Raw genomic sequence first — 14,354 nt, 5'->3', positions numbered from 1 at the left:
TTTAAAGTAGTATGAGAATTGCGAGGGCACGTGAATCCTTTGTATTTATAAGAAAGAACCCAAATTTGGAAACACCTTTTTGCCCCTTAGAAAAGAAGGGCATGTTTCACCTAAGGACAGGGAAATTATATGCCTTGCTTGTTGGCTAGGGTGGGGTACGAGAATGTAACCAATAACCTTTCATTGCCTTCTCACTTGTCTATCCCTCCCAATTGCACAATCTTTTTTTTTCTCAATAAGTATCCTTGCTCGTAATTGATGCTAAAATACCTTGATTTAAGGGCATGAAATTCAAAATTTTTAAATTTTAAATCATGAATTTGAGAAATGCAATGAAATATTTATATTAAAATTTCTGCATAATTTTTGTTGTGCTGTCTAATCAGTGCTTCTCTAGTAATATCATTTTTTGTACAATGTAGTTCTCAGAAACATGCGGGGCTCTAGATAAATAAAAATTACCAAGATACAAAATAATCACCAAGAAAAAGTGAACTCACACATCCAAGAATCCAAATAAGAATGGTTCAAGGCGTTTATCATTCTCAATATGTAAAAGCCTTAAACCAAGACAACATCAGAAAATAATTCTAAAAAAAATAGTTAAAAAAATATTTTAACATTGAGGTAAGCTCAACATTCAACAGTGCCATATGAGAATTCCACAGCTCCCTAACGAGGGGTTATCTTGGATCTTGTGCTTACAGCCGCCAGGCAACCGATTCCGAGCACTGCACACGAAATATGCCCATTAATCGTCATGAAGAGATTACATACGTTACGTTACCAATGTAGAAAGGTAAAATGAATGAATAAATAAACTAAGATGAGAGACGGCAAATATTTACACCATCTAGGATTTTGCAAGGAGAAAATTGACTGGGATAAGTAGATCGTCCGGTATGGTATTGAATTACGTGTAGACACCAAAATAACAAAAAGTAAAAATATATGGAAACAGACAGAAATCCTTTCTAATGCAGGAAACTAAAGTAGATGACTATTAGAGTAGGCTTGAACTCTCTTCACTCATTTTTTCTGGCATTCTCCTTCGAATTTGCTTCTATTTATTTGTTAAAATTTTATCTCGTTTCCACTACAATTAATTTCCAAATTAAACAGTATTCATTTTATGCACATGCAACTTGCATCATCACAAACACAATTCAATGAGTAACTTTGACGATTGTTTCCCAACAACACAAAATTGCAAACTAAGCATGCTCACTTCACACCACATACCAAACACAGCAAAGCATCCCGTTTCCATTCTTATACCAGAACACAACAAATCTCCAAGGAATATGTAGGACAAATCAATTTTTTTTTTTAAAAAAAAAAAAAAGGCTAAAAAGAGAAAATGAAGTAATCCAACTGATTACTAGATTGCAAATAAAAAGTAAAAAAATTCTAGCCAACAGCCACCTTCCACTCTTCCAGCTATGCCCCAGTCATCAATGCTCTCTCTCTCTCTCTAAAAAAAAAAACACTGAATGAAACAGAATATCCCTTGAAGCATATTCATATAGTTTCTCCATAGAACACAACAGCGTTTCCTAAATAACCTGTTGTGATCCCAGCCTACCCATGCATATAAAAGCTTCTGCTACACAGGTGTCTTTGGGCTCTAGACAGTGTGTTTGATGCACAGAGGTATGACTAACCAGTTAAAAGGCAAAACAGAAATTCTTTATTTTTCATATATAGTGAAAGAATTCTATTTTCGTTTTATGAAAATAGAAACCATAATAAAAAAAAGATTAGACAAGATGTAAAATCAAAACATGATAGGCACCAACAAAAAGAATATCCAGAAACAAAGCAAATGAGTTTAATGTAAACCAATACAAATGCATGACTGGTGTCTTTCAAAGGTAATATAATATATCAAGCCTGACGAAACCAGAGGAAAACACAAAACAGCATATTAATTAGCTTAAATAAACCTGATAAACAAGCTTTTTTCATTTCACAGGAATAAAATCAAGCCCTGCACATCCAGAAACTAAAAGAAAGCAGTTTAGCATGAATGAAGGGAGAGATACTTACGCCAGTGAAAAACATGAAGGCACTCAGGAGGACTCCAAGCATCTATTTCTTCCCAAAACTGTTGGCTCCTATGGCACTAATTTTTACATGAATTGAGGTTTCTACCACCAATCATAGTTTCTCCTTATCCTGTCACCGCCAGAATTATTAAACCTCGCAGCTGAAAATTTATGTCGACTAGCCTTTGCTGATCCTTGTGAAGTTGACGTTTGAAGAGTGAACTTGCGTGTTGTTCTGAAAGTAGGCGAACTTGAACCATAATTGCCAGAAGTTAAGGAGGAAATTCGGTGATTTTTCTTAGTTGGTGTTACAGGAGACCTCCAACTCTTCCTTTTAACTTTTTCAGGTGAGAAGTCTGCAGGATCGTCTGCAATCCAGCCACCCCTCCGTTTTGCTTTACGTGAGGTTGATGTTGTAATGCTCTTGTCTTCATATCGGATTCTTTTCTTCTTAACAGGCTTGCCAAGATCATGAGGTGCGGACCTGAATCCCAAGTATTCTCTATCTTCTTTGGAGAATTTCCTACTTGGGGTTGATGACTCTCGATTTTTCTTGCCAGCCTGCAGAATTTCAAACAGAATACAAGCTCTGGTCTTACTACAAGGACCATAAAAAATTCAAAGGCAGCATGAGCAAAGATGGACACACTTTACAGGGATTCAGGAAATATACCTTAGTGCATTCCCGTGCAAAATGACCTTCTTCGCCACACCTGTAGCATGAGCTAAGAGACCCCACACCCATGTTCTCTCTGTTTGACCTTGTGCATCCCTACATAGTAAACTTGCAAATAATTAGAGCATGCATATTCAGATGAAAAATTACAAATGATCAGAACATGATCATAATTGACTTTCAATGATATGCACGGAACAGCATTTATATAATTTTAACAAAAGAACAGGCTATCTTCCAACTATGTAAGAAAATGGGATCAAGTTTTAGAATTTAAATGCAATTTAGTTTAATTCATTGAATCTCCATATAAAGATATACAAGCAAAACGTAGGGCTGCGAATGAACCAAACTGCTCCAAAGTGGTTTTGGGAGCTCGGCTCAATACAAATTTGTTCAGGCTCAAATTTCTAAAAATTTTGAAATATAATAATCCAGTAAAATAATTTTAATAATTTTATTTTTAGGATGATATTTTGGCTTTTATTTTTTTGTATCATTATTTAATCATTTTTTCAATTGTAATTTGTCGTTTTAGCTTTTAGAAGCACAAAACAAGTTGTTGGTTTTCAGCTTTTGTTTCTAGTTTTTAGTTTTTGTTTAAGATCTCCGTTTTCATAATTTTTGCTAGTGTTACCAACAGCTCCTAAAGTATCCAAAACAACCCTAAACCAAAATATCAAATTTCCCACATGCTCGCACGTGCATAAAAATTAAGCATGCAAAGCAGTTCAGGTGTGAGGATAGATACAGAAATTTAATGAACCAGGATCAACTGGCCAAACTTGGGTGACTCAGTCCAACTGAGCAGACCCCAGCTAACCAAGCTAACCAGGCTTCAGCTGTAAACAGCAGAAAATGAGAAGATTTTACAATTTTGAAAACTTAGTGGGATAAAACCCACAACCCTTTGGCTGTAAAGATACCTCCTCACCAAGATACTATAAAAATAAATATGTTATAGAGGTATGTATCACAGGGGCATTAGAATAAATCTATCAAATATTAAACTCTTTTACCTTGTCTGGAATTTGAAAACGTTAGGGAAAATTTATTTGATATTATTAATTGATTAAATTTTTTTGCCCTCTTAAATAAATTTTATTGATTCAAAAAATAAATCCTCATCCACATAATGTAATATTTATTTTAAATTTTAATGATAACAGTAATCCTCCACATCAACTTCATCATCATTATTAAACTCTCATTGTAATACACACACGCATATGATATAAATACACATACATATATCCACACATATATTATACATATATATACATATACATACATATAAATTATATACATATATCTAATATCACCGGTTCAACCCACCGGTCCGACTGACCCAGTGGCATCACCAAGTCGGTCACTGGTCTGGGTTTTAAAACCATGCTTGAGCTCAATCTAAAATACCAAATCCCAAAGAGGCTAACACATTACACGCAATGGCTTACCCATTTGCACAAAAAGCATACCTTTTGTGCCTTTTAGTTCAGGTTTATGCATTTTGGATGTGTGATTCTCAAGTTAGCTTTGGCTAGAAAATTTTACTTCCATGTTTATAAGATTGTCTTAATATGAATTTATTTATAAAACTCATGAACCTCAACCTCTCCAAAATAATTGAGAGTTGTGTCTTGGATCTTGAAAATAATTTAACTTCGTAATGTTATAGCTATCTCTTGCAATGATTTACATGATGAATTCAAGTAAGAAATTTTTGGATAGCCAATAAGTAGTATGCAGATTATATTTGATTTTTTTTACAATATAATATTATATTATATTTGTGATTTTCTTAAGTTTTTTTTTTTTTACAACATGTAATTTATTTACATATTTTTATCTAAAAATAAAATTCTCAAAAGGCTTACACACCAATGCCTTACGGGTTACACCTTTCCTCTTAAGGTTTAAAATGCCTCACCTTACGCCTTCACCTTCTAAACTTTGGTGCGAACATGTGTCCATAATCCATATCCTGTGTATGTGACCGCATGATATATGTATACATCAACATTGTAATAGAGATCTAGAACATTAAAGACTTACCAAACCTGTATGTCCCAACATGCCACATTGATAACAAGAAACTTCTCTTGGATCATTACCAGCAAACTTGCTGCAGCACAGATGACCATAACTCTTACAAATGTAACACTGCATTTCCTGATTAAATAAAAAGAAATGGGTAGCAAGAGCATCAATTATTGAACAGGAATTTCAAACTATCTTTATGGAACTTAAAACCTTTGGACCACTTTAATAAAAACTGCAAAAATAACTTTTGAAAAATACAAGAGAAAGAGAACATAGAATGTGTTTTTAAACCTTAAGATCATCTGGGCAATAATCATTCCTGCACAAGAACATGTCATGCCCAAGATCTCCACATTTTAAACATATTTTTGAACTCAAAAAGCTGCCTTTGAGTCTTTCTGGACAATCTTTTGCACGGTGGCTGCCACTTTTGCAAATAAAGCAGTCTTGTCCCTACAAAAATAAATAAGGCACGTCTAGCATAGACCAAAGTGAATAATTATAGATCATATTCAAAATTTTCAACAGGAAAATTTGCAAGGAAAAATGTTTAGCTGAAAAAGAAAAAAAAGGGAATCTTTTGCATGGTGGCTGCCACTTTTGCAAATAAAGCAGTATTGTCCCTACAAAAATAAATAAAGCATGTCTAGCAAAGATCAAAGTAAATAATTATAGATCACATTCAAAATTTTCAACAGGAAAACTTGCAAGCAAATATGTTTAGTTGAAAAAGTAAAAAAGGGAAAAAAATCTGGATAGGTCGTCATAAAATAAGAACAACGAACACATAACAGTACACAGAAAAAGATGCCAAAATCCAGTGGCTTCTTGCAATGTTCAAATTCTAGAAGATTCTGGGCATCTTACAGACATTTGCGAAGAGAAATTGTTTGGTCAATTAAACAGCTTTACAACAGCTGAGGAATTTTGGATAGTGCACAATATGAGTCTAGTCTTCAGACTAGGGCCAAACATGCATAAAGAAGCATGTATAACAAAATAACAAACAAAGAAAAAAACCACCTCAAAACAAATTTTGCAGGAACTAAAAAGAACGGATCCCATCTGACGACAAGTACTCATGCCCTTAAATTCACTCAAGTAATGCAAGTATTGTGTAAACTGGGCACCAAGCGGGTGCCAAACCCTTCTACAAGAACCAGAAGAAATCAAAGATCAAAAAGATTGAACCATCAAGTGAGTTCAGCTATACAATTCCCAGCACTCCAGAAAAAATCAGAGTACTTTAGTTGTATTCTTTTATCCCTTAGTGCGTACAGACAGCTCTTTGCCATTTGCATTCAAAAGCAATTCTATTTCCATCCCCCCCCCCTCCAAAAAGAAAAAAACCACCCACCGTGAATAAATAAAATTCCCAGAACTCCAGGAAAAAGTCAGACTATGTGTACTTGTATTCTTTAATCTAAACTGGGCATCAAGGGAATGCCAACCCCTTCTACAACAACAAGAAGAAGTCAAAGATAAAAAAGGATTAAGCCACTAAGTTCGTCCTGGTGTAAAATTCCCAAAACTCCAGGGGAAAAAAAGTATGTGTAGTTAAGTTCAAATCAGTTGCTTGCTTGCTTGCTCCTCAAGTGTCATCCCACATCGGCAATGCAACAAGCCTTCCTGCCCTCAACTGCTTATAAATAAGCAATGCTCCCCCCAGCAATCCACGTGTCTTGCTTCCCAGCCCTCCAAATTGTTTTGCATGGGCCTATAAATGGGGCTAGTTTCTTGCCCGGTGCAGCACCATTGTTAATAAATAGTGGCTGCTGTGAACTGAGGTAAAAAACTTGTTATGATGTTCAGACTGCTGAACCGTAATTTGTTCTGTAGGAAAACCATTGGTTCTCGTTCGGTTTCAGTTCATCATTTTCAAAAACCAAGTTTTTTGGTTCGGTGTTCGGTATTAGTCAAAACCAAACCTATTGAACCCTTATCCATTAGGTGGGTCGGCTACATAAGTCCTTTTCTAACAATTTACACAATCAAGGGCAAATTCCAAGTAATTAGCTCACTCCTCCTCAATGGTGCACTATTTGGCCAAGCAGATGCTCAAACCAACTAAGTCACCCCTCCTTTATCCTTTACAAGTCTTATGCCCAACTTATCATGAATACATTCATTCCTTAATTTATCTATTAATGTTATACCACTTACCCACCTTCTCCAAAACCAAAAGAAATCAAAGCTCAAAAAGATCTAGCTACTCAATGAGTTCTAGCGTAAAATCGTCAAAACATTAAAAAACAAAATGCATGATTGTACTCTTTCAGACAATTCTTTGCCGTCAAAAGTTGTCCATTTTAATCCCTTCCAAAGTTTAGATATTCCAAAATAAGTCATAAAGTCTGTTGTTTTCTATTTTTTATTTTTGTTTCTCTACATTGAAGAAACAGATTATAAAAAAGCGTTTGTTTATGTTGTCAGTTTTCTGTTTCTGTTGCCGAAAAATTGAAAACCAGATTTTATGGTTTTCAGCTGTTTTCGCAACCTATTGCTAGAAATTCTCATATCCAAAAATAATTTTTTTGAATTAAATTATTCATTTTATACACTTTTAAATTAAAATCAAAATTAAATGCTCATATGAATTTAAATATAATTAAAAGAAAAATACACAAACTTCAAAAAATAATAATAAATCCAATTACAAAATACTTTCACTATTTTTCAATTGTCATGTCCAATAAAATTTGTATTGTAAAGTAAAATTTGAAAGTAAAACAATAAGCAAAATAATTATAATAACTTTTATTTTTATTATTTAATGTGTATTATTTGTAATTTTATTATTTTAATCATATTTTTATAATATTATTTCATTTAAAGATGAAAACGAGCATTTTTTAATTAAGTTTTTAAAATTTGCATTAGTTTTATAAATGTTAACCAAACAGGTTGTTGGTTTCTGGTTTTTTTAGTTTTTGCTTCTAGTTTTTGGTTTTCATTTCTCAAATTTTTAAAAGTGATACCAAATGGCCCCCCATGTTTTCTTTTGTTCCGTAGGAGTTCCACTAGTAGTACATCTGTCCAATCAATCCTTTCTCCTTCAAGCACATATTCTCAAATCAAAATAGACAATGTTCTCCACAATGCGAACAAGATTCACTTTAACGCGGCAAGAGATTTTCCTATTCCATTTTTTACATCATTATTCAAAATCTCCAACTTTTTTGCAAAGAATGAACCGGATTTCTTTCTGCTATTAGTAGTTCCACTCCCACCAGCACTTAAGTTGTTCAATCAAAATTTTATCCCTTAACCACATCATCTCAAATAGGGAAGGAAACTTTCCCCAACCTTTCCTCCATAATCAAGAACAACAAAATGCCCAGATACAACTCACATGCACAGCATTAAGCCTCTGAAAATAAAATCCCATTCAATTGACACAAAAAGTTAACATTTCAACTAAAAAATGAAGCAACCTTCAATATTTCTCAAAGTATCTAACTAAAACCAAAATCTCAAGTTATTGGATCCAAGTAAGAAGAAAAAAAATTGAAACTTTAATTCTATAGATGGAGTGCTAGAATCATTTAATCTTTTACTTCATTATAACATATAAAACAAAATAAATAAACAAATAATAAAAAATAAATATAAAATATAAAAACAAAGAGCAATGGCTGAAGAAAGGGAAGGGGTGGGTGAGGGATGGGGGTGCAAGTAGAATAACATAAAGGAACCTCCAATCTTTGTCTCTAATAAACACCAAATCGACAAATCCTTCTTCTCCTCCCCCATTCATTCGCGACTATGGATCTCCTTCTGGAGCCTGGAGGAAATCCTTCTAGCCCTTTTAGTGACCAACCTCTGTGGCAAGCCAGTGCTTTGGGCTACCACTTGGCCAACTCTTAGTGTCGTCTTTGGCAATTGGGGTCTCAATTACTGATCCTATTCCTTCCCTCCGGTCTACATTTAATTATTCCTAAATGATCATAGAGCCTTTGAGTCCTGAATTAACCATGATTAGATTGGGCTCTTTGACATTGGGATCTTCCACTTAGAAATTTCCCTCCCTAGCCTCTACCATTTACTTTCCGGTCTCCAGCTACCACATGCTTGGTTGGTGATTGCCATGAACATTTAATTTGAAATTTGAATTGGAGACGCAATTTTGCTTGGATATAATATACCCTTAGTTGCTCGTGACTCTCCAAGTGGATTTGCTACCAAATTCCCACCTCGTGTGCTTTGTGCAAGTGCCGCTTTTCCTTCCAATTCCTCTGTCACACTACATCCCAAACCAGGACTTCACCATCCAAGATCCAGCTTCTACTATCACACACTCTAGTTGCCTAGATCCTCACCAAAATCCTGGCTTATTAAAATGAACTTAATTTCTGGTGATTGTCTCACCCAAATACCCAATTGCAATAATCAACTATGGATCTAAACAATCCCCCTATCCTGCAAATATGCCAACCAGCCTATAGCCTGCCTTATGAAGCAAGATCTAGGTTCCTCTTATGCTTGATAGCATCCAATACAGTGGTACCACCAATCAAAAATAAGTTTGGCCCCTCCTTTAGGCCTTAGAGAATACACTCAATTTCAAAATCTCTTGACGAGACACCACACATGCCCTCCCAGAACAAAACCTAGTCAGTTGTTCGCAAAGTACACAACCTAAGTCTTAACGTCACAACTTATCTCCCTTTCTCTGTTTCCATCTTATCTTTCTTTCTCAATGTCAGCCATAATGGCAGGCAACATCATCGAATCACTTACCCTGTTGAAGATGGTTCTTTCCTACCTTGCTAAACAGGACAAACACCCCAAGGTTTGCAAACACAGCTTTCAAGCACCTGTAGAAACCAACCCACCTTGCTCTTCTAAAAGCCTTAAATACCTCATCAATGCTTTTGTGAAATGTAAACCTCCATAAAATTCACTAGAATTTTCCTTAATAATATTTTTTCTTTTCGGAAATTCACAAATCCAGCTTATCTCCAGATCAGTCAAATGTGGTTGCCATCAATACTATCAGTAGTTCATTCTGCCAAAGACATCCTCTTCTTCTTTTGATAGGGCAAAACTACCACAAAAGTTCTACCAACCATCTCCATCAAGCTCAAAAGTCCATTTGCCTCCTTGAGCCACGATTCAATAGTGATCACAGTAAGTTGATATTACCACATGAATTGAATAAAATCAAACACATCAATCCACTAAAATAGGGATGGCCATATCAATAAGATCATCCCCTTTCTTCCAAAAGATAACTTAGATATAATTCGTCTCAATGATAAGGAAGGATAGTTTAAGCAGATTCACACACTGCTTGGGTAACTTATAGAAATGAGTTATTTGAATTTTAACTCAAACAACTCACTTTTTCCGGCTAACTAGCTTTTGTTATCACTTATACACATACCTCAATGCTTGCCCCTAATTCCAAGCAAACATAGTTCGACAGTCAATTAAACTTGTTTACAAAGGAACCAGACCAAAAAAAGAGTAAAGAAAGGCTACCAAGGAACAGTAATCTTAGTATAACAGCGAACGAAAAAAATTTGACTGGAGCACAGTTCCAGAGCAAACGATACAAAACCTGCACTTGGAAAATAAAGTTAATTATAAAAAAACTTTGCAATAATTTTCTCACAAACCTTTTTGCAAGTCTTCACATTGTGTTCTAAACTTCCACAAATAAAACATGGTTTCTTCCGCTTAGCTGCTGTGCAATTCACTGCTACATGACCTTCCTCGCCACAGTTATAGCAAGCCCCCCAACCACTATCTGGAGGATCAAAATATCTTGGTCCTCGCTGTTAGAATAAAAAAATAATAAAAAACTAAGCCTTACACAGCATCTCTCTCTTATAACAATATCATACTTGTGTTTAAGAATATTCAAACTCACAAGAAGCTTTCGGAGCACAATATTGTCAGATACCACAGCATCTGGTTTCTCCAAGCTAGCCGACTCTATGTTTCCAACTTCAGCCTTCTTGGCTTCCTCCAAAGCAACAACCTGTATAAAAGTTAACAAAGACTCCCACATTGTCATCATGTCTCATCAAGCTAAAGGTAAAAATTACCCTATTCTCAAAAATAGGTATTACATAAATATACACTGCTGCGTTTGGGAGCATGGATTTCAAGCCTTGGATTTGGATTTAGGTGGATTTTGACAAATTTCAATTCTATTTTATATTACATCCATGGTCTTATATTTCCACAAAATTGTCAAAAAATCCGCTTTCCATCACCCTCAAAATTGAAATAAAGCAGTTGATTTTTATCTTACATAATTTCCATCGAAATTTCAACAAATCATCTAAAATTTATCGAAATCTCAAAACTTTCACGAAAGTTATTGAAATTTTAACTATACAATTAAATTTCCTTAGAATTCAAATGAAAGATTTAGACGCCAATTAAATTTTCTCTCTTAATTTTATCTTATTTTTTAATGAAAAAAACGATAATTACAAGGGATGCTTAAATTATATGAAAAATTAAACTTACAAAAACATTTTATTTAATCATTCATGTCCAAATTATCTTATTTGTATAATAAATAATATATAATTAATTTATGAATTTCATTTACATTAACTGAATTTATTTAAGACTCATATTATATTACGAATATGTTTAATACACATTATACCACGAATATGTTTAATACAGATTGTACTATGAATATGTTTAATGCACATTATACAAAATATGTATAATACACGCATTATCTTACAACTATTGCACCTCATACACAACATACACGTATTTAGTTTGCAAAATAGTTGTCCTAAACTTGCTTATTATGCCTATTAACCATTTCACAAGTTTCATAAAAGAATTCCTTGCTTCACTATTAATTTCCATAATTTTTTCAAATCAAAGTTAAAATTTCCATTGAAATTTCCGTACTTTAGGAGTTTCCAAATTTTAGTTGAATATGAAATTTAAGACCTTGATGATTACATCTTATCCAAATCCAATACAAATTCAGCCTCTCCAAACATAGGGTAAATATAAACGGAAACTAACTCTGAAAAACATAAGGTGCCCTAGCTAAAAAAAATCAATAAAGATCAAAAAATCAATTCAATTGCCTTCGAGGAAATAAATTAATAAAAATAATAATAAACACGCACGTACGCAACAATTCAAATATCTCTGTTCTGGCTGAAAATATTATCCGTCAAAGGAAAGGGAACCAAAGATGAAAACACTCACTGTTTCCTCCGTTCCAATTGTCTTCGCCTTCTTCTTCTTTTTCTTCCGACTTTCCTTCTTGCTTTTCTGCTTATTATTAACGCCAATGACTATATCGTCATCACCGGGGATTCCCTCGGGATCTACCCCCAGTGCAGTTTCTGAAGTAGAAGATGAAGAGAGATCAATGACACCACCGGAGCCGAAACAAACACTGTCGTCGGGGAGGTCTGACACCACCCCGTTTCGAGCCGTCTTGGCAGCTCGCAACATCAAGGATTTCTCGACGATTCCGAGACTTAGGTCTTCGTTGGCCTCCTCATCGTCGCTGCTGCACAATGAGATCACGGGCACCGACGCCGTTTCTTCTAATTCTTCTTCAGCTTCGAACTCGAACTTCGCCTTCGCCTTCTCCTTCTGTTTCCTTCCCATGCCGGAAGCCGGAACCCGGACCCTAACCTAACCCTAGTTGTGCTGCAAAGGAATGACGAAAATTGACAACTATCAAACTAGTTTCGTAAAAAATGTTCGCCGTTGCAAAACCGCTGTCAGTGTCACGTCCAGACTTTAATTTTATTTTATTTTTTTTGAACAAGAAATCTGTACTATATATTTTGGAGTTTTTCCCAATTTTAATATTATTTTATTAAAATTTATTTAAAAATAATCCCAACCTAACATTTTTTTCCCACCAAATTAGGTCTCAAAAATCCTTACATCGGATATCATAATTTAAGCAAAATTTGTAGATGAAGCCGTGTTTTTTAATGGCATTGTATGCATTTGATGACGTGACCTAAAAAAGCATTAGATGGACCAACGAATATTAGGTATTATTGCGGGATAAAATGGTGATGACTTGCGACATTACTCTCCCACTTCCGATGACCTGAAAAGGATGAAAACAAATCAAGCTTGGAGGACTCAGGGTGTACTCTGGGGGTTCACTCTAATGCCTAAGTCAAGGAATGCTTCCAAAAGGTTAAATGCAACAATAAGATTAGGTTAAGAGTTAATTACCATGACTTGTTTGCATCACCCTTTTTTATAGTGGCGAGATTTGACCCTTGTGGTGATTCGTCATTATGACGCAGGGGCATGGATTACTCCGAAGGTTTAAAGTACCAACGTGGATATCTCCTTTTATTATTGGATTAGAGTTGATTGCTCTTACCAGATGATTGGACTTGGGTAGTGATTGCTGGGTTTTGACTCCCTTTTATAAGCTGATATATTTAGGGCATATCAATTGTCTCCCCCTTAGTTTCGAAGTTTTGAACCATGTTCCCAAAGTTCGAAAGTTGTTCATGTTGGGCTTTTGTAGAGCCTAATTGTGTTGGATCTGAGTGATGCCCCGATCCAAGGTAATGATGCATGGTTTCTTAATGGAAGATTTCTTACTTGGGCATAGTCCATGAAGCGAAGGCTTGGGCCGATAGGCCCAACCCGCCATGCTCATGGACTAAGCTGTAATGCTTATGGATAAGCCTTCTGGGGTCTCCCCGAAATTTTTTTTTAACACCCCTTTAGCTACTTCTTTATCTACAACTTGCCAAACTGGATTTGGGGCGTGCTCGACTTACCCGAGCCGATATTGTGGCGCTACTAGCTATGCCGAGCCGAACTCGAGGGGGCATCAACTAGTCCAAGCCGAGGCGAAGGTGAACATGGCTTTGCCAAGCTGATTTGCTGAGCCGAATTTTCATTTAGTATTTGTGTTAAGTTGTTCTCGTCGAGCTGTTCTTGCTGAACTATTCTCACCGAGTTGTTTTTACCAAACTGTCCTTTGTAGGTAACTTCTGTCGAGCTGCTCTTCAAGACAATTCTTGTCGAGCTGTTTTTGTCGAGCTATCCTTAATGGGCAACTTCTGCTGAGCTGCTGTTCAAGGCACTTCTTGCCTAACTATTTTTGTCAAACTGCTATTCAAGGCACTTCTTGCCGAACTGTTTTTGTCGAGATGCTCTTCGTGGGCAACTTCTGTCGAGCCACTCTTCAAGGCGATTTTTGCCGAACTGTTTTTGTCAAGCTGCTCTTCGTGGGCATCTTCTGTTGAGCTACTCTTCAAGGTAATTATTGCCGAGCTGCCCTTCGTGGGCAACTTCTGCCAAGCTGCTCTTCAAGGCACTTATTGCCGAGCTGTTTTTGCCGAGTTGCTCTTTGTGAACAACTTCTGTCGAGCTGCTCTTTAAGGCAATTCTTGCCGAGCTGCTCTTTGTGGGCAACTTCTGCCGAGTCACAAGGCAAATCTTGCTGAACTGTTCTTGTCAAGCAACTCTTCATGGGCAATTTCTGCCGAGCTACTTATCGTGACATTCCTTGCCGAGTTATTCGTCGTATCATATTTTGCCAAGCTACTCTTCATGGCATTTTTTGACAACTGCTCTTCATGGGCAACTTTTGCCGAGGTGCT

General features: G+C 35.7%; 1 protein-coding gene across 2 annotated transcripts; it reads right to left on the bottom strand.

The window, feature by feature from the left end:
- Positions 1-422: 422 nt before the first annotated feature.
- LOC131149102 (uncharacterized) lies at positions 423-12,523 on the bottom strand. 2 transcript variants are annotated; one of them, XR_009135128.1, is made up of 8 exons: positions 11,965-12,523; positions 10,643-10,753; positions 10,389-10,547; positions 5,059-5,220; positions 4,780-4,896; positions 2,722-2,820; positions 2,050-2,609; positions 423-731 (listed from the first exon to the last, which is right to left on the bottom strand). XR_009135128.1 is itself a non-coding variant. In XM_058099191.1 (7 exons), the coding sequence occupies exons 1-7, from the start codon at positions 12,373-12,375 to the stop codon at positions 2,151-2,153; spliced, it is 1,518 nt and encodes a 505-aa protein (XP_057955174.1). In that variant the 5' UTR covers positions 12,376-12,499; the 3' UTR covers positions 423-2,150. The 2 variants fall into 2 exon arrangements, 1 of the variants encoding a protein (XP_057955174.1); XM_058099191.1 differs by having other exon boundaries at positions 423-2,609; positions 11,965-12,499.
- Positions 12,524-14,354: the final 1,831 nt, after the last annotated feature.

The sequence above is a fragment of the Malania oleifera genome, chromosome 2 (assembly GCF_029873635.1).
Source record: "Malania oleifera isolate guangnan ecotype guangnan chromosome 2, ASM2987363v1, whole genome shotgun sequence".
NCBI classification, from domain to species: domain Eukaryota; kingdom Viridiplantae; phylum Streptophyta; class Magnoliopsida; order Santalales; family Ximeniaceae; genus Malania; species Malania oleifera.
Note: the sequence above shows the minus strand (reverse complement) of the source record. Positions and strands in the feature narration are given on the sequence as shown.

What these genes read in the sequence shown, in the direction of transcription:
- LOC131149102 (XM_058099191.1), bottom strand. Translation starts at nt 12,375, where the DNA reads ATGGGAAGGAAACAGAAGGAGAAGGCGAAGGCGAAGTTCGAGTTCGAA. An exon ending in ATGTGAAGACTTGCAAAAAG is followed by an intron (nt 5,221 to 10,388) that starts GTTTGTGAGAAA and finishes TTATTTTTGTAG; the next exon opens with GGACAAGACTGCTTTATTTG. An exon ending in TTGCACGGGAATGCACTAAG is followed by an intron (nt 2,610 to 2,721) that starts GTATATTTCCTG and finishes GAAATTCTGCAG; the next exon opens with GCTGGCAAGAAAAATCGAGA.